The 20,879-nt window shown below is 33.9% G+C and overlaps 1 protein-coding gene across 1 annotated transcript; it reads left to right on the top strand.

The window, feature by feature from the left end:
- Positions 1-554: 554 nt before the first annotated feature.
- On the top strand, positions 555-19,195 carry LOC137921439 (protein FAM91A1). Its single transcript, XM_068764200.1, has 19 exons — positions 555-720; positions 899-983; positions 1,325-1,432; positions 3,410-3,511; positions 5,220-5,401; positions 6,046-6,146; positions 7,845-8,022; positions 9,083-9,216; positions 9,556-9,658; positions 10,314-10,418; positions 11,446-11,532; positions 13,265-13,443; positions 14,406-14,572; positions 15,123-15,341; positions 15,632-15,778; positions 16,836-17,458; positions 18,000-18,103; positions 18,604-18,673; positions 18,784-19,195. Exons 1-19 carry the CDS (start codon positions 649-651, stop codon positions 18,892-18,894), a joined length of 2,877 nt encoding a protein of 958 aa, XP_068620301.1. The 5' UTR covers positions 555-648; the 3' UTR covers positions 18,895-19,195.
- Positions 19,196-20,879: the final 1,684 nt, after the last annotated feature.

A 20,879-nucleotide genomic window follows, 5' to 3' on the forward strand; every position in this document is an offset into this window, starting at 1 on the left:
CTTAGTAGATGACATTTAGTCAATACAATACGGCAGGCAACGCATCTGGCGTAGATTTTTTTTAAATTATTGGCTCGGGATTTCGGATCCTCAAGCTCTGAGCCTGAAGTAGCAAAAAAAGAAAAAGTGAAAGCTATAAAAGCTAACAGCGTCAAGCACCAAGTGAATATAAACGTTGTGCTAAATAACATGGCTAACGCTAACGCCTAGATATGTAGATTATTATTTTGTATTTTCTCTTTTTAGAGAATATCAAACTTATTCTTTAAAACACGAGAAAATAATAGGTCCTTATCTATGCTTTCGCGTAATGTCATGTTCGTAATTTGCGATAACAATGTCAAGTAGTGAACTGTTCACAAACTAGTATCAAAATTTAAGAATTTTGATATAATTTTTTTTATAATCTTTTGGAACGATTATGTTAGTTAAACATTATAAAGATAATAATTATGTTTATAATCGTCAAAAACTTAAATAATTGTTACCTGTTAATATTTCTAAATACTTGACATTTCAAATGCTGAACACTACATTATTGTTACGAACGTAATGTGGATATTTTTCCTTTATCAAAATATTGTTGGACAAAAATTTAATTATTGGTGTTCAATGTAGAAACCATCGATTATATTGATTTCAATTATCATGGAGGATGAAATTGATGAATGTATTAGAAGAAGAATTCAATGGGTACAATTACCTGCTACTGTTAAAAAGGTAAAACAATTTACTTTATAAATATCACCACAGATCAGATAATTTTAATGATTACATCAACTTGTTTTACAGTTTAATATGTCAATATTCCCCGAGCAGTATTCGTACATTTTAAAATTGTGTTTAGATCAATTACGTTTATGTATAAAACTTTTACCTAGATTGGTTAATGTTTCAGTTACTCGGCGATTCTCCTAAAGAATATGAAAGATACATATTTGAGTTCAGTATTAAAAACCAACTACGCTACAGGGGAAGTCTGGGTTAGTAATAGATTTAGGTTATCAAGTTTTATTATTGTAAACTACAACCTACAAATATTAGAAATTAGTGATAATTGTCAAGTCAATATAAGTTTTGTGCGCAAATAATTTTCCACAATTTTAATACCAAGACTGCTATGATTTTTACAGTAATCTCATTGTGTGACAATCATTATGTCAACAATCAATTGATTTGACAACCCTTTTTTATATTTACTTTACATCATTACATGTTTGAAATTAATTCATATTGGTAGTGTAACTAATAATATTTCTGCAAATAATCTTTATGCAAATTTTATAATTCTCTTTTAAAAAATCATGCATCTATCAATTTGCAGTGCGGACAGTTCGTAAAGATGAAAGGAAGTATTATGAGGTGCTCATTCAAAGCAGCATACAGAGGCTCATGCTCTACCCATATCACTTAGCAGACATGATAGTGAAAGGTAATATTTTCATTCTAGTACAAATTCAACACTTCTTTATTGAAATATTTTACATTTTATATGGTCTAACAAATTTACATTGTCAATCCAGGTTTTATATAACTTTTATTTTATTTTACTTAATTTTGTGAACTTGCATGTATTTATTATATTAGCCTGATTATACTATTTTATTGTAGTAGTATAATAAAGTTAGTAAATGTAAGCAGTAAGTAGTTTTTTGTATTTGACAGTGATAAATACATTAATATCTGAGTGATAGATATGTAATAACTTTGCTGGTTTTGTATAGTAGGAACTCAGCTTTGACTTTGACAAACCTCAAGTATAGTTAGCATTAGCTTGAACTATTATATTATTTATATCATTACATAAGGCTGCTTACTATCTCTTAGGTTGCTGAGCTGGACAGTTAAGAATGACCACATGTAAAGTTCGGAAAAGGAGATCTAGCTATATATTATAACTGTACAAAAGTTCATGTTGACAATGACTAAACTGAACAATTGATTATACTCCAGCCTAATTTCTATTTATCATTGGAATATACAAAATTGTATACCACTACATTGCCATGAGATAGAAAATTATATATATTTTTAATTATAATGCCTAGGAAGTCTGCCCACAAGGTGGACAGACAACCTCTGGATGGTTTTCTAGTTCTTGGAAGCAGCTGGGTACTAGTTCCTTCCTATCAGTGGTACATAAAATTTATGTGAAAAGCCTATGTCCAGCTGCGGACATACTATCGTTGAAATGATAATGTGTAATCATTATCATATTACACATTCATAAGTATTGTAGGAATATATGTTCTGTGCAAAATTTCTACCACTAATATATCCTTGATTATTTATCTCATCTTTATTGTTTGGATGTATGTGGGAATGTGAATAAAGGAGAGCCCTTAAATACATCCATATATTCAAGTTTTTAGTTCTTTATTTTGTAATAGATTATTTTTATGAGAGTGGTATCCTTACGACTGTCAAAAAACGATGTATGTCAGGTGAAGTGTACGAGTATGTGTGATGTGATGAAGGACAGATGTAATGTTATTTGCAAGAAGAAAATAAAGCATTTTCTGTTGTTAAAGATTGTGTTGTGCCTCAAATTGAGATATAGCTATTCTATAATATATATACATATTGCCATAATATAATTTATGTAATGTAATAACTATATATAGCTAAAAAAAAAAAAAAAAATATATATATATATATAAATACCTCTTTATTGTCCCGCATGTTTTTTAGGTAAAACATTGCCTTCTACCCATAGCTTGATTGCCCATCTTTTCTTTTAAAAATAGAACAGTGTTTTTTTGCCTCCTTTTACTGTTCCTTGGATATACAATTATATTATTTGCAAATTGTTACAGCTTAACCTTTCTTAAAAGTTATTAAATATCTGTAGCACTGTAAAACAATATGTTCAAGGTAGGTAATAAATTTTGTAAGACCTTTAAGTTTTTGATGAAAAGAATGAAACAATGGGCAGATTATTTTACCTGTGGAATCATAAAACAATAGATCAAAGATTTGTTCCTTGAATGCTTATCATAAAAATGTTGTGAATAAAACAATGGGTTTTTTTTTAAATTTTGAGCCCTTTTTATAAAGCAAATAAAATATTTATATTAATTGTAAAAATTTTCGTTAGTTATTATTTCTATATTCACCAGATGGATATTCATTTTTATTATCCTTTTTGGTATCTTAAATTTTTCTTTATTTTGCCCCTATTTTACATCAAAGATTATTGATTTATGAACAATGTGTGAAAGTGTTCTATGAACTAGTATTTTATATATACTTTGAAGTGTGCTTTTCCCGCGAAGGCTCTGAATAGCCTGCAACGTCGACATAAAAAAAGAGAGAGGTACATTTTAAACTCATTCTCGGTATCAATGTAATGGTGAAAGCTTCTGCAGGTAAGTTCCTTTTAGCCTAAATTTCTTTGTCTTTTTGACAGGATTAAGAATAACTCCTTTTATATACTATATCGAAGTGGTTGCACTCCTGATAGAAATGGAGAAGAGCTACGATACAATGCCCAATTTCACAGCCGCCGATTGTAAGTAAAGAAACAATTACTTTATTTTAAATATTTTAGTAAAGCTTTATAATATTTACTTTATAGTAGCTAAGTTACTTTATAGTAGTAAGTTTGTCGATATCAAGCTTCTACGTATTATCTATGTATAGAATGAATGTGTCTGTCTAGACTCGATAGATTAAAAAACCACACGTCCAATCGTCGTGAAAGTTAGATAAATTATTGAGTATATTCCCAAAAAGGTTTATATTTGAGGCATCAATACTGCCTTTTGTTGCGATTTTTAAAAAGATGCATAACATAGCAACATTGAACGGTGTTTATCTAGTTATCTACATAAACATGGCTGAAGATAAATAATGTTTACTCAGAAATTTGGAATTCAAAAATAGACTTAGAAATGAATGAATACATGGAAAAATCAAGTAACATATATGTCAACACAGGAATAAAAAACGTCTTATCGAATGTGTATTTCTTAATATGATTTTATGAATAGTTTTCTACGTCAAGTAATGTAATTAAATTAGTGATTACAACCCTTGAGAGTTTGATGCTCTAAATCTCATATTTTAGTGTTACCGAAACCGCTGTACCGCGCCTAAAGTATGTTCGCCGCTGCACAAGGGGGAGTACCAGCCGCTCCATTCCGTCACTCATCCGATAACACCCGCTACGGCGGTGTTCATGCCCTTTTTTGTTCCTCCTCCTCGTTGCGCTTTCCTAAAGTGAGGTACAGCGGTTTAGGCAGCACGATAGCTTATGATTAATTTTATATATGACATATATTAGAACAGGGATAAGCAACATTCGCTCCGCGGGCTGCTTGCGGCCTTTAACATGCTTATGCATCCCGCCAAGTATTTCTACATTTGAATTTATTTCATTGTAATAAAATTAAGTATAATATAATGATAGTACATTCTTAACGGAATTAATTAATCAAAAATGACCATCGATCAAGACTAAGTGTGTACAATTAGAATGATGTATACATGTAGCTCCCCTATCAATTTCGACTTACAAACTGATTAACAGCTTAAGTATCAGTGCCAAACACAGAGTGCTTCTAATCGGTGTAACATAACTCCTGAAGATGCCCCGTGGAGGGGTGAAACACGTGTTGAGTAATTTGGCGTAGCGGTTGTGTGATTTGCATCGTTTGCCGCATACGCATTTATCAGCGGGCGGTGCATTTCATTGCCTGACTACCACTGCATGTGCGGAAGTGGCTAAATATTGGTCCTTTTCTTACTTAAGATGGACTTCCGCGAGGTAACGCCTGATTCCATTTAATTTCCCCACTTGTCTTATCAATTTAGCTCAATAAATAGACCGAGAATAGAATAGTAGGGTGTGGAAAGAGCATGTCATTGATTCTTACTTATTCGCGGTTGATGCTGTTAGCCGGGGGGCTTTTATAGCTTCATCAGAACCTTAAAAACTAAGAAAATAAAACAGAAGCTGCACAGAAGCGTTCCAATTGCACGAAGAAGTAGAACTGTGTAGTGTTAATGTTGTGTATATGTGGCTTGGGACGGCGGCGTGGACCACAGGCGAGCCAAGGATGGATCCGGATCCAACCTCGATTCGCCCACGCTGTTCACGGACGGCCGCCCCCTCAAAACGGATGTTGTGGTGATCGATTCACCAAGTCGTTCCAAGACGGATGCGATCTTCATTTCTGTAGTATCCATCTTGGATTGTAAGATATTTTGGTCTACAGGTCTTCGCTTATTGGGAATTGGGCGCAACGAGTACCTAGAGTTGGTGGCGAAGGCTCGCTCGCTGGGGAGACGAGGGCGCTCCAAGGCGATCCGAGGTCTCCTGCCGCGAGTGCCCCTCAATGTACCCATGCTGCCTTGGTGGCGCGTTGAGCTGGGTTACGTCTTAGAAGATGATGTCAAGGTAACTTTCAACCAAATGCAATAATTATTTATTTGATATAATTAATTTTTGAATCTGTATAACCAATGTCGATGTTCAAATGATATACCATGAAGAGTGATGTGTCTTTAATAAATAAATATTTTAATTTTAAATTACTATGGATGTGACTGTAAACATAAATATCTTAATTATAAGTAACACAATTAACAACTTTTAGTATTACAACATTCAGGTAAAACATACCGAAATAAAGTCTTATCTTTTACACTTTCTTGTGTTAAATTTTATTTAACTTGTCAATGTCAATAAATACATGTAAATATATATAATAAATGTCAATAATTTTACCACTTACTTTTATTTTACATGAAGTTATAAATATAAAAAATCGCTTTTGAAAATTTAATCCATAAAACCTTCACAGAGCTCACAAAAATTACATAGATAATATGTGTCTATGTAATTTTTGTAAGATAAATACTCGGAATTGTGTTCTATTTTAAGTCGGTGTATTAAAAGGATTCTATTTTCAAAACATATTTTATTGTGCTTTTGTTTAAGTCTAACAGTCATTGTTTTTTTTTAGAGAAACTTGTATGCACTAATAGGCAGTGGTCCCTTTTTAATCCTTTTTAATTTGCATCTACCTGCTACGTTCACAGCCTTTGTGTGAGAGCGAGAAGGCGCTTATTGATTTACTAATCGACCGAGGGTCTCAGACGGCCGGCACTTTGGATTACAATGTTGTGAAAAATCTGTACAGGTAAATTTTAGCACAAATGTAACACTTTGTCTTGATTTTGAATGAAATATAGAATGCCTTTACCAATTTAATTTGTTTAGTTTTAATACTTCGTAAAAGGTTCTAATTGAAGAAATACAATTGTAAAAGCATCAATATTATTAACTTACTCGACAGAAAATGAAATTTGTATATAAAAAGGCATTACAGTAAATATCGATCTGAACTTACTTTATTCAATATGTTTAAACTATTATCCACGTAGGAATATTTACAGTAAACATTTTTTTATGTCATCAGAACGATTCCAATTGAGCCCATTTTGTTATAAACTGTGATCGAATTGAAATCGCATGTAATCGAATCCTTCATCTTAAAGCTACGAGCTATCCAAACGCACGGTGATTTGAGAATAGCCCACGACAAACTCAGACTGGTTCTTCTGTAGTCACCTTTACAATATCTTTAACAGTAGTAGAGCAAATAATTCCTAAAGTGTCACTTAAAAATCCGTAACACTGTGATATGATTAATTTACTAGTATTTGTTAAATGAACTTCTTAGACTTATTACTTGACTAAATGACCCGGAAAATTTTGTATCACCCATATAATTGATAACAAGACAATCCAGACTTCACATGAAAGTGTAGTAGTTTTTTTTTATGAGGCCTCCGCTATTGGGACCTCTCCTTCCACCCCTATTTTGTTGGGAACAGGAAGTGTAGTAGTTAAGCAGTAGTAGCTCAGCAATAGAGGACTTGTGATCGCAGGTTCGATTCCCAAGTTACAATCTTTTATAATTCACACTTGGGGTAATAATTATTTAAAATTGCTACTGCTTACAAACAAGTTGCTAAAGAATGTATAACAGCGTCCTCTGCATACCTGTACCATAATACCATACTGCGATCGCCAATCCGCCTACGAAGCGTGGAGGTTATTGAATATCCCCCTAAAGATATCTAAGTGGAAGGCCCATGCCTTGCAGTGGGTGTCTATGAAGACACATTTGCTCACAAATAATACTAAATTTATGAAGAAGACAATTTAAAAATATTATTTGTATTAGCTTTGAACATTTTTCGCGTCGCACAGTCCTACACAAAAAAACTTCTTACTAATATTTTAATGTATTTTGGTAAACAACTTTTTATGAATAATTACAACGTAGTCAAATTTCATAAATAAGGGATTTCTTTATTAAAAAGTCATACAAAAATATATTTCTTATTGTATTGTTTAATCTATGAGTCGATTTGGGGACTCGGAGTCTGAGATGGTGCTATGGTGAGCAGCGATTCCCCCGGAGCCTTGAGCCCCAGAATTGACGCCATGACAATCCGATGTTCCTAACGTTGTTGAGTTTCTTGGATGAGACGTCGGATACATGGTTTTACAGAGAGTTTATATGGCAAAGTAAAGTCTAAGAAATAGATTCTTGTCCAGTTTGCGCCTTTTTTTTAACACGCCGTCTGCTAGTTTTTAACTACGTAACATGCTTTTGTTTAGTTTTGACTTATATCAAATAGTACAGTCAGAGACAAGTGTATTAAATAGCTCGATGATGTACATGGGAAAAGAAAAATGTTGTTTTTAGAATCTTTATCATTATTTAATTCTTAAAGAAGAACCTACCTTGTGAATAATTGAAAAAAGAAAGAAGGAGTAAAGAAGGATGGAGTTATTTACATGAAGATTAAATAGTCGTTATATTCAGACGGGGCCTGATCTACTTGGACGTCCCTATCACGTCAGCCGACAAGGTGTCGGTGCCGCCGCTGAAGGGCTTCGTGATGAACCGCATCGCAGGCGACTACTTTGAAACGCTGCTCTATCAGGTGTTCGTGTCGGTGGACGAGCACACCAGCGTTGCCGAATTGGCTGCGGTCTTGCAGGTAACTTTATTCATCATCATTACTTCATCCGCGGGACGTTGACTGGCTGAGTAAAGGCTTCCTCATGATATTTTCAATAAGACCAGTTGGCTGCACCTGCATCCAGCGTATTCTGGTGATCTTAACAATGCTATCTCTCCATCTTGTGCATGTACGTCTTTTACTGCGACTGTCGGACCATAGTTTCCACGGTCTCACCGATCATCTGTTTTTCGCGCTTTGTAGCCTACTCACTGCCTATTCAACTTAACAATGCGCACAGTGACGTAGGTTGTGTTTACCTCACAGTTATTAGATTTTAAAAATCAAGCCATTTCGCAACGTCATGTTGGATAATATTCTTTTAACTTATCTGAATTTAATGCATATTGTATATAGTCAGAGAAGCCAATCTGCAGCATTTAGTAGGATGATTTATAGCTCATAAATGTACCCGAGTATCCTTTTCATTACTTCTATAATATTTAATTCAAGATACCCAAAGTCTATCGAAGATTTGTTTACGACGACTTCTTGAATTTCTAGATGTTTGGTGTCACCGGTAAGAATGAAATAAAAAAGTAATAATGAGAATTTTGCGTTAGACAGACCAAATCCACACTACAACTGATAAAGGAGTTCAATCAGATTCTAGGTGCTATCAAATTGGGCTCTTCTGGCATTCTTCTCGTGACGTATGTAAGTGGTCACTTTACATGATTCTACGTGGATAATAATATCAATAAATGTATAAATTCTTTAGACACGGAAACACTACAGTCGTAACATATAGCAAAATATGGTGAAATAGAGTCCATTCCGGTAATATTACATGTGATGGGCGAGTCGAAGTTTTCGAAGGTGCCCACGATTTAAGTTAGTTCAAATTACGTAAACGCGGCTTTGGCTAAGCCATTTCTGCTTCCAATGCTATTTGAACCAAAGCAGCAGTATAGATCGAGACCAAAAAAAAGAAGAAAAATATGATGGTTTCTGAAGAGTCGTCTTCATTGCAATAGCATGCGAGTATGAAGTAAAAAGTCGTTGTAACAGAAATAGTATGGCAAGTGATCGTTTGCAGGTGGACTGTGATCTGGTGAAACAAGCGGTGTCATTGTACTGCAGACTGGGCTTCGCCAACAATCTGAACCCGCCACCTGTCTCGCCGCAACATCCCTCCTGGAAGAACGCCGTTACCACACACAAATATCAGCCGTAAGTCTTTTCTTAACTCATATTGGCATATAGTAATAAATCGAAATAAAAATCAGATTGTTTAGCAATCGTTAAAATAACGCAGTTAAATAATCTGGACGGAAGTTAGTGAATATAGTTTGGAGTGTTAGAAGTGAGGATATTTTCGCAAGTGATTGTGGGAAAGAATAGAAGGATATATCAGCTATTATAAGCGCTTTTACCTTTTATCTTGACAGCTTTCGAGTCATTTCTACGAGAAAATTTCTTTGTGCTTCATTTTTTATACAAGAACCAATTAAATGTTTTGATGGTACATGTTACATATTATTTTTTAAGATGTTTGATAAATTGTTTCAGATATAGGCAAATAGCGCCTCTAACATTTGAGAATTCTATGGAAGAAGATGCTTTGCAAATGGAACCAGTATTAATTAAAGATAAGCCTTCAACGTCCAAACAGGTACTTTGTCCTTTTTATTTTATTGTTATTATGAATATCAGTATGACTATGTTGTACTATCTCAGCTAAGAGTAATCAATTCAAACTAAAATAAATAATAAAAAGTTGCTGCCTGCATCCGGTGACTTTCGGCGACTTTATGTCGTTGTTCCACTTAGTGGAAGGCCCACGTCGCTTCCATTGGTTCGTGGTCGCCATTCGAGAAGCTTGTCATGTGCCTTGCCCACTGCAACTTCCAAAACATAACACGACGGTCCTTGATTACTTGAAAAAATTACATTTTTTTACCATTTATGCCCACTACAAAGTTTTAGGAAAGTTGTAAAACAGTGATTTAAATCGGTAGAGCCATTATAAAGTTATGGCGTGACTAAAAGAAAAGTAATTAATCATAATTAATAGGTTATCTTTATGTATAATGATATCTATACCTAATCTTACAGGTGTTGTGCTACATGTAATTATATTTACAATTTCGTGAATGGAATTATAATTAAATAGATACATATATGGGTAATTCATATATTTAATTTATTACTATTGATTATTTCTATAGTTACCCTTATGAATTCTGATATTATACGCACAATTACAATAATTACCTGGACAAATTTAACTCTTAGCTTTGTTATCTTATCCACATACTTATTTCCAGAGTTCCCAGGCGATAGCAGACGCGTCTATGGCCAGTGGACAACGAGTGGCTGTACTGTTTGATTCTACCCTTGCCGCATATCTGATGATGGGGAACTTGTCGCCAGTAAGTATTTTTTTATTTATTCAAATAACAAAAGATAATTATGTTTTTATGTTAATCTTACTTACTGATATGTATCAATAATATTTTACAGTACATTTTTGAGAAATATAAACACGTTTATACATATTTGGTATCTTGTTGAACTTGGATACCTGAGCTAAAGAATGTTTAATAATTTGCTATTAAGAAAAATATTGCATTCAGCTACAAAAGTCAAGCAGTGTTAAACAGCCTATGTATTTGTGCCTTTGTTTTCGTGTAAATTTGTAGTCAATAGTACTTCTATATGTCTGTCTATAATTCTACCCTCTATCTGAGCATGAAACAGGTACTCGGGATCTAATTACAAAAATGTTATTTGTCGTTTTATAGTAATAGATATGAAGGTCATTTGTGGAGAATTATATACTAAACTGTAATAAAACTATAAAATTAGAGGCAATATTAAATCTCAGAATTTGTAATATAATCTAGAAGTTCTGTCAAGTAAAACATACTCAGAGTGATAATCTTGTTAATTTATGTTGTCATATACTGCAATACTTATAAAGAAACGTGATTATTCAAAATACATCAGTCTAAGATTTTTAATTTTGCATTAAATTTCGAGAATTAGTTAAATTTGTCATCATCGAATACTGGGATAAGACCAGGATTAAGAAATAGAATATGAGACAGAGTTATTTCTTTTAATATCTGTGAATATAATTTACTCTGTGGTTTATGTGAGAAGAGATGAGTTTTGTTTTCATTTTTTTCATGACTATTTTTATTTTTTTCTTTATCACAACTTGTTTTGTGCTATAACATAAAAAAAAACATCATTATTATTATTATCCTTTTACTTCATTTTTTTTCACATGTATATTTCATTTTCAAAACGCTTTTGTATATCATAATATGCTTTAGCTATTTTTAAGTTTTATAGAATTTATTCTGTTATTACTAAAATAACATATCATTTTTAATGACACTTGAGTGTGTTTGTTGATGCGATTATTTTATTAAAAGAATATTACGCTTTCAGGACCTTAAGAGTCATGCCGTAACGCTGTTTGAGGTTGGCAAACTCTGCGACGAAAGCTTAGACAGTCTACTTATGGAACTAGATAAGGTATTACTTTACGTTATCGTTTTAACCAAGGTTATAGACAAACAAGTGATTTTTTTGGACTGGAGGCTCTATGTACTACCATGTCACCGGTTTGGGGGGCTGCTTAGCTCTTAGAGCGCTTCGGTAGATACTATAATCCACTATGTTGAAGGACCCCTGGAGAGGACGATGGGATGGGATGTAAATCTTTAATTCTCAGTCTTTATGCTAACGTCTTAAGGACTATGCCCACTGTAATATACCTTACCAAAGCTAGGCAACTAAGAAAGAAAGAAAAATGTAATAAAATAGTAACATTAAGTTAGTAACTGATACATAAGTTAGGTTATTGAATTAAGATAAAAATAGAGAAGCTAAAATCGCAAATTTAAATTTTAAATAAAAGAAAATATGTCAAAATATGGTGCGATACATAAGAACAGATTGTGATCAGGAAATGTAGATAAAAGAAGTAAGTCGATGTGTGGAAGAAGATTGAATGTCAAAGAATGTAAGATTTTGTGAAGGATGTGTGGAGAGTGTACAAGTATATGTGAAGAACGTAGAGAAAGGATAAGGCGATAGTGCATTAAAAGTAAAAAAACTCCCCTGCGTTTATAACATCCCTACACACTGAAAAAAAACGTACCATATCATTAATGTAATAGGAACGGGTCAGGTACGAAAAGAAGCACACACACTATTATGTCCACTAAAATGAAAAGGTAATGATAATGGTACAATAAGTTGCAGTTGGTAGACTTCTTGTTATATTTGCGTTTGTCTGGCATATTTCGTTTATTAACATATGTAATTAAGGTCGTCTAGGGTTTTTTTTAAAAATAAATAACTATTTACTTATCGTAAATGAAGTTAAAATAATGATACATAAGCTTAACTGTTTTTCAGCTTTAAAGCGGAATTCAGTGAACTTAGCATTGTGATTTGAATATAATAAAATAAATAGGTAAATTAATTAATGAATCTGTTATGATATTTATTTATTTCATCTACCTTTCCTAATTTATATCTACCGCCCAAATGGTTACCTGGAAGAAAATGATAAGGGCTTTTAGTTCTATAGTTATTATGTAATGTATTAATTATGTGAATAATTAAAGATTCCATTTAAAAAAAGAGCGCCATTCAGTGTTGTCAAGGATTAATTTTTATATATATTTTTATGTATGTATATATACATACATACACATGTATATATATTATTACATATATATGTATATATATATGTATATATATATATATATATATATAATACACAGTTTATGTAATAGTTATCCTACAACAAATTACATATTTAAAAAAATATTCACTGCGAACACTTCAGTAATAGAAACAAGCACAGAATCACTGATCAAAATCTTTTATAACAGTACGTACATCGCTCATAAACTCAATCTCTAACATACTCAATGAACTAACAGAGGGCCCTTTCATATTTCTCACCTCTTTCCAAAAGGTTGTTTGGTAGAGATAGCCATATGACCGACTCTATACACCTGTACATCAATTGTTTCTTTTTTTAGGTATCTGTGGTGTTCAATATATATAAATAAAAATAATAAATTTACATTACTCTTTGTATCTTTATTGATAGCATTAGTTACATCCGGTGTGCATAACACAGTTGATTCTTACCATGGGTTCATTGGGATATTATTTATCTGTTCACTGTTAAACTAATGCAATCAGCATAGTGCTGAAATTTATTCTTGAATCTATTTTATTATTGAAGGTGGTCGCTGATCCAGAGATCGAGGGTGAGGCAAGGCGCTACCTCGCGGCGGCTGCATGTCTCCGAATAGCGCTGAGGTGCTTAAGACCTAGCTTACGCCCTCTAGACCTGCTGCGGTGTGAAGCGCTGCATGCGTTGGGCTCCGCTGCTCGAGCCCGCCTACTAGCCACTAAATACAGGTAAAATGTTTATTATTATTAACACTTATTTTTTAAGCGTTCAATTGTCATATCTCTGTGTTGCATGTTTTTATATAATAGAATAAAAAAGTACATAATGCAATGTCAAAATATTTCTATTAGAACTAAGATATATTTATGTGCTACACTACTATACATTTGTATTATAAATGATAAATATAATTTCATTTACATGAATACTTTGTAAGTAAAAAAACACTATGGTCGATGGGCATTAGCAATCTTTACTTCCACTTTAACAATGCTTCATCTATATAAATATTTTTAGATTAATATTTAAAGAAAAAATAAAGTTATATTCACGTCCATTAGAGTGATAAGACATCATTTAAGCAATTATTATAGTTTTGTGAATGAAAAAAAATAATGAAAAAAAATGTTAGTCGGGTTCACTGGAATAGGGCTAAAATATGCCTGCCTGTTGTAAAAGGCGACTAAAAGGGCATCGGGTTCGCGAGTTGAGGGTAGAGGCCTTCATCGTCAACACAATGCCAACCCGAGGAAACCAACGCGAAGTGGTCCCTTTTTGCTGTGAAATATCGAGGATACTAGGTGAGGCCAACAATTGAAAGGCAACTGCGAGTTCAATAGGACATTCGGTGGCCCTTTCGAATACGACCAGCGAAGGGGTTTTAGAGGGTAGGAATTCCACATGACCCTGTCCTTCGCCTAGAGGACAGGAAACCTTGGGCACATTAAGAAAGTACCAATATTAGGCCGCAGGGACTTTAGGGTCTGGAGACCACGACAAATGCAACGGAGAGCGTCCACTCACAAATGTGATTGATGACCTTGCTAAGGTCACCGGAAGACGCTGGATGGCCAGGCCGCTTCCTACAGGTCCTGCTGTAAATTTACATGGAAAGCCTATTTCTATTTATAGCAGTGGACATCTTACAGTTGAAATGACGATGATTATATTGTGGAACTTAATGTGACAGATTGGCGATATCCACGGCGCCACTATCGCGGGAGGCGCGAGCGGGCCTGGCGGCTGGTTCTCTACCCCACGTGGGTCCAGCCCCACCGGAATCCGCTACGCCTTGGATGCGTCTCTATCTGTACCACGTTGCGGGCTATGGTCCACCTACATTGCTGCTCACCAAAGGTATGTACTCGCTTTTTATTGTTCTCTTTGTTGATTAAAGATATTATAGTAAACGGCATTAGATTTGCCACGTCACAAACAATCACACTCACATAAGACACACAACCGGTCTTCATTAATTTATATATAAATATACCTTAAAATGGTATATCTGTATCTCTAATGGTAAATCACACACCCTATCGGGGTGCGAGTGGTCTCCAATAACGGGGCCAATAAAAAAACTAACAACAATATGGTAAATATACCCATATATACTAAGTAGTTAAAAAAACATGCTATTGATTGCTAGGATGAAAGGATAGAACCCTTTGTAAGTACCGCCGCCTACAAAGATGGCGGTACCTACGGTCAACGAATGACTGTGTTGAGCGGGCGAGTTAAAGTAATGAATCAATGCCTATTTTTAGAACTAGGCAATCATTGTCAGTTCCAAGTCTACATGCAGGTCCTGATAGCGAGCATATCACGGCGCACCCGTGAACCCACGTATAAACTTCTTCTGTACACTTTGGACGGGTCAATGTAAATCGATGGTGGCTTTTGGTAGGTACTGTGCTACGTGGCGTGCCGCGGCCGCTACTGGGGTTCTCAAGGCTGGCGGTGCGGTGGTGGGGCGCGGAGGGGGAGCCGACAGCGCTGCCAGCTGCCGCTGCTCTGGCCGCCGCCAACTCTGCGTTGCGACGCGCGCCTGTGCTGCTGCAGGCCGACGCCGTGCGCCATCACTCAATCCTCAAGCACATACCATTCCCACCTACCGCCGACGAGGGTCAGTTACCATCAAATATTAAAATATTATTTTTATAATAGACTAGGCAGCATCTACACAGTAAAGATAAATGTATTAAATTATAATATGTTATCTATAACTACATATGTATAAATATTTATTTTATAAAATTAACATATATGAATAGGGGTGCCACAGGTCAATTACATAAACACACATTAAAAAACTTTTCGACGTAAATTTATGGGACACCCCGTGTACAAGATGTTAGCACCTGTAAGGAATTACCTGGTATTATCAAGTAAATCAGTTTTATTGATTGATAACAGAATCACAGTCTCTGTGGCGGTCGCACGCGGGGCTTCGCCGGCTGGCGCGCAGGCTACGGCTGTCTCGCGCGGCGGGCTATGTGGCACTCGCGGATATTGGAGTACCCGACCTTGGCTGTCCACGTCCGCCTGCCACAGTACAGCTCGGTAAAATGTTTTTTTTACTACTTTAGACCGTCAATTTTACTCTATGTATTAACGCATGCCTTCTTAAATTTACGAAAATTATTTTATATGCTTTATTCTCTAAATAACTATCTTGATGTATATCTACTTAAGATTTGATCACACATTTTCAAATCGCCAAGGTTATTAATATATATGGTTATATTAATCGTTAAATATTTTTTTTAAATTACTTTCGAGTAGCCTAAACGAAAGAAATTCATAAAAATCTTTACTGATTACTTTTTTAAGAGATTATATAGCATTTTATTTTTATGCATGCGACGTTTTAAGTGTTTTATTCTTAACTACGAGAATTTTTTTGTATTCTAGGTACATATTTAATTTTCACCCCTAATACTAACTTGAATTATGTATATGCAAAAGATAACAGTATAAGTCGATTTAATGTTATTAACGCAAATTTTACTGATGAAACCTACGTTACGTGCACTTCATTTAGTGTAAAGGTGCAATTAATTAAATATTTTTGTCAATGTAATAGTTATGTGTTAATTAAGTACTAAGAAAGTTTTTTCACGATTACCATTGGATCGTATTTCAAAATTTAAAATATAGATGTTTTTTCATTTTCCTCAATGCTGAAGGTCATGTTTCCTTGGACACGGAGAGATCGTCATTTCGCTGCGTTCCCGTTTCTCTCTTTGGTATCTGGATATATTAGTGGGACCGGAAAGTAATGTCTCTTACGTTAAATTCACACGACTACATTTTTAACAAGTTTTTATTTCTAATCAACAATATGTTCACCTTCGTTATCAACAACCTTTTGCCATCTAGTATACAAATTTTCAATGCCGGTTTTTCTGTAAAATATGTCGACAGAAACGACATTACTTTCTGGTCCCCATAATACAACTATTTATTAAATTTAATGAGAACATAAATTCTTTAATGAGGGGGTGGGATTTTCTTTGGTGGCGGGTTACGAGGTGGCCCCATATGAATATGTTACATAAATTCCGCTCTTAAAATATACTTTGTGTATGTTCTAATTACATTGTATAAATTTATTCAGTTCAACAACGAAAGAAAAAAGAAGTTTGCGGCATAGCGAAACCCCTTAGCGAGATATCTCTCTCTTCTAATGAGTCCGTGGAAAAATCGACAGAGTACAGTAAACGCGATAACAGTAGGCTGCAGTCGCCTATAGAGTCACATTTTGCCGTGACTCCTACCACGGACAGCAAGACCAGCTCCCCCGCCAATGGCTTCACGACCGTCGAGGGTGGAAAATTACTTTGCGATGAACTCGATAGTCTTAACTTTGAAAACTCGATTCATCGAAGTAAAGAATCGATTTCGGTCAGCGATGATTTTGTACCAATTCATTCATATTCAGGCAGCGTTGAAGAGCTTAAGAAACATTGCAAGGAGAAATCACTCAGCAAGGAGTCGATTTCTTTTGATGAACTGGTGCCAATACATTCATCTTCGGCCAGTATCGAGAATCTAAAGTTTGAAAGTAAAAGGAAAGAGGACGACAAGAGCACGAGTGCGCTTAACGATTTGTTGAGTCCAGCCGAGGAGTCCATCTCCATGTTCACGCAGCTGTCGGACAAGTTGACGGAGATCAGCGAGGGTGACAGTGGGGTCGACACGGCTCATAATTTCTCTGACGAGGAGACTTGCAAACCAGAGGTAAGTTTCTTATGTTGTAATCGGGAGATAATGTTAGTTGGGTAAAATAAAATCATGAAATAAATATATACCCTAGTGCAATATGTGCCAAAAAACTATTTCATTTTTTAACGATAAAATATATAAAGTGTTGATTAACTTAAAAACCTGTATGAAGAGTAAGCAGAGATGACTCTATATAGTGCTACCGAAACCGCTGTACCGCGCCTAAGGTATGCGCTCGGAGAGACGGGGGGAATATTTTCTGCCCTGTTCGGTTAGCATTCGCCATTCCGTTCAATCAGTTCCCCGTCAAAGCTTGCAGAACTAACCAAACCGCGCTTTCCCAAGGCGTGCCTCGGTTTCTATAGAATTATTTAAAACGTTTAAAAAATTGCGCGCTGTTTGTAATTGTAATGAATCTTCTATTAAATTTTTTATCGTATTTAGCCGAATGTCTTGCTGTTTTATCCGTTGTGTTTACTCAAACGCTGGGTCGTATGTTCTGTATAATATATCAAGTTGTATATAAGATAATTAAGGATGTCTTTTACTTTTGTAGAAATGGACAATAGTAGATCTGCAGTTTGGCATTCCGCTGTTTGACGAGGACTTGTGTGAGAAAGTATGTAAAAATATAGTAGAAAGAATAGCCAAACCGGAAATGTAAGTTCACTTTTATATTAAATTTTGTAATTAATTGATTCTCTTATAATTTTGTCGTCGTCTTCATTTCATCCAATAGAACTTGACACTGCAGGGACTAGGCCTCCCCAAAAGATATACTTAGGGGGATATACCATAATCGCTTGGCAGAAGAGTTAGCGATGGTTTTATGGTATTATGGCACGCAGATGTCGCTGCTGCCCGTCTTCTAGAAACTTGTTTATGAGCAGTGACAATCCTATATAATTAAAGCAAAAAGAATGAATTATAAAAGATTGTACCGGAGGAATCTATACCATGACCTACGGTGCCAAATCTCATTCCTCTACTGCTGGCCTATCACTACTCCTGTCTTATAATTTATCGTTTTCTTTTTGTTAAAAATTGCAGTATACAATAGTCATTTATTTTTACTTGTTTAACTATGTGTAATGTCACCTATAATCCAACATTTATTTGTTTATAAAATACTGTAGTTTATAAAAGTTATTTCTTTTCAGCCTTGAGAAGATTAAGGAAGATAATGAATTTATCCGTTCGGATGTACTTAAATTCGTTTCTCAGTGCCAGGTATCGTAAAAATTTTGTTGTGACGAGTTAATTTTTTTTAAAATGTACTTAGTAATTGTTTTTTTATGTGTTATGGTATTTAATATTTTTTATTATCTTATAATTTTCAGTATTATCCAGGCGAAGACATGGGGATAGTAAAACGGGGTACGTTAGTACCTTTACCCAGAAAGAACTTGGTATTTGAAAATGGCAAGATCAGCGAATGGAACGGAAAGTGATATAAGAGCTTTCATAAAATATTAGTAACCCCTAATATTCTTTCTTTAGGCATAAACACTAGTTTCATTGCATTAGACCTGCTATTTCTAGTGATTTCAGAATACATAAGAAGAATATAAGAAATGAAAAATAAATAAATATATACCTCTGAAGCCGTCGTTGAAAATTATTAGATTATTATCATGGTGAATATCTCTGTTTATAGCAAAGTATAAATTATAAGAAGTATAATAGTAAGTTTAAAACTGTATTTAATTGTATATAAATTTGTTAATATATATAATTTGTTTTTTCATAAAACTTCTGACAGGCACTTTTTCAGGTCTTTTAAAATCGTTTGGTTTCCTCGAAATGTCAAATTTTAAATACAAATACAGATTATAGTGAACATTTACTATGAATTTTTTTATTATGTCAAAAGTCATTTTTCTCTTAAACATCACATACATTTCAAAATCATTACATTTAGTATGTTGCTATGTTGATGTATAAAATAAAGACGTGATGGAAAATTTTAAGCCATATAATTATCGATAGATATTGACTCGTACCTGAGCTAGTATTTGCACAAAGATAACTAGCCTTATATATTACAAATAAAATATATCTTACAGATACTTTCGTTTACTTAAATTGCCAGAATATCAAAAGCCATATTTGTTTTATTAATAATGTTTTTAATTTTATTATATATAAAAATACAGACTTAGACTCTTAAAGCAAAGATGAAGTCGAATGCATATTTTGAGTTGGGTTGGGCTAAGTTTTTATGAAGTCAGCTTCTTAATATCAGGATTCATATAAGGTATTAAAAACATCTTAAGCACAAGCAATGTATAAAATTGAAAAAGTGTATTAATATGGCACAGAATTGCTTGTCAATATCCGGAGAAAAGTACGAAAATTAATATTCAGAACTGATTTATATGAAAACTCAAAGGATAAAAATCATTAAAAATTTTAAATTCAAAAAAATCAAACCTTTAACACGAGTAACGTTCAATTGAATAAACCGGAATTTAAAATTTATTTATACTGATTTTTCGGATTTTTTTCTGTACAAAAGTTCTTTCCATAATTAGCCAACAGTTTAACTTTAATATGCATTCAAATTTACGATCCCTGTTTATGTAATGGATATTGTTGTTTGTATAATTTTAGGCATATTACTACTGTAGGTCGTTATATATTAAGGAGGGAAATATAGAATGCTGATACATAACTTTAGAAGCCTTAATAAATTGTCATTTTAACAATTTATTTTCTAGTTTGTTTTGAAATTTATTATTAATATCATATGTTTTTTTTTTGTTAAAAACCACAGTAAATCGAATCTTGCCTTTCTTATGAATTACAAATAGTATTTCATGTATTAAAAATTGCAGATATTTTAAATATATATGAACAAGATTATTGTTTCACTTACCAATAATAATATTAAACCATAGACCACTTCTGTTTTGTGACAAGTGCTTTTATATTTCCTTGTAAATTATCAGCTATTAGTGTAATTTTGTCCGTCCCCATGATATATAATATAAAAATAATTGCATTAAATACTTTAATTATCTAGACATCTATTGTGACGTATGCACATTCCAATAAAAAGATATTTATAATATTTTCTTGACTGTATTATATTTAAAAAAAATTGTTGAGTCATTCTGAGTATATATAATGGAAGGAAGTTACTAATTTAATCGAATAATGTTATCAAATTATGAATACAAGTTAAAATTAAATAAGTGGTGTAATTTCAATAAAATTTACTTCAAGAAACTATTATAGTGATGCTGAAACCATTGTACCGCGCCTTAGGTATGTGTGCGGCGAGACGAGGGGAGAATGTCTGCCATTCCGTAGTCTGGTCCGCCGGAATCTTTTACGTCTACAACATGAACGCCGCTCTTATTCCTTGGTTTCCATCTCGTCGTGCTATATAGGCTACAGGCATGCTAGAGCAGCATCGATAGCATTATGACTT

Source organism: Battus philenor, unplaced genomic scaffold (genome assembly GCF_028537555.1).
Source record: "Battus philenor isolate CCGP_79_NKW_IND1 unplaced genomic scaffold, ilBatPhil1.0.hap1 SCAF_19, whole genome shotgun sequence".
NCBI lineage: Eukaryota > Metazoa > Arthropoda > Insecta > Lepidoptera > Papilionidae > Battus > Battus philenor.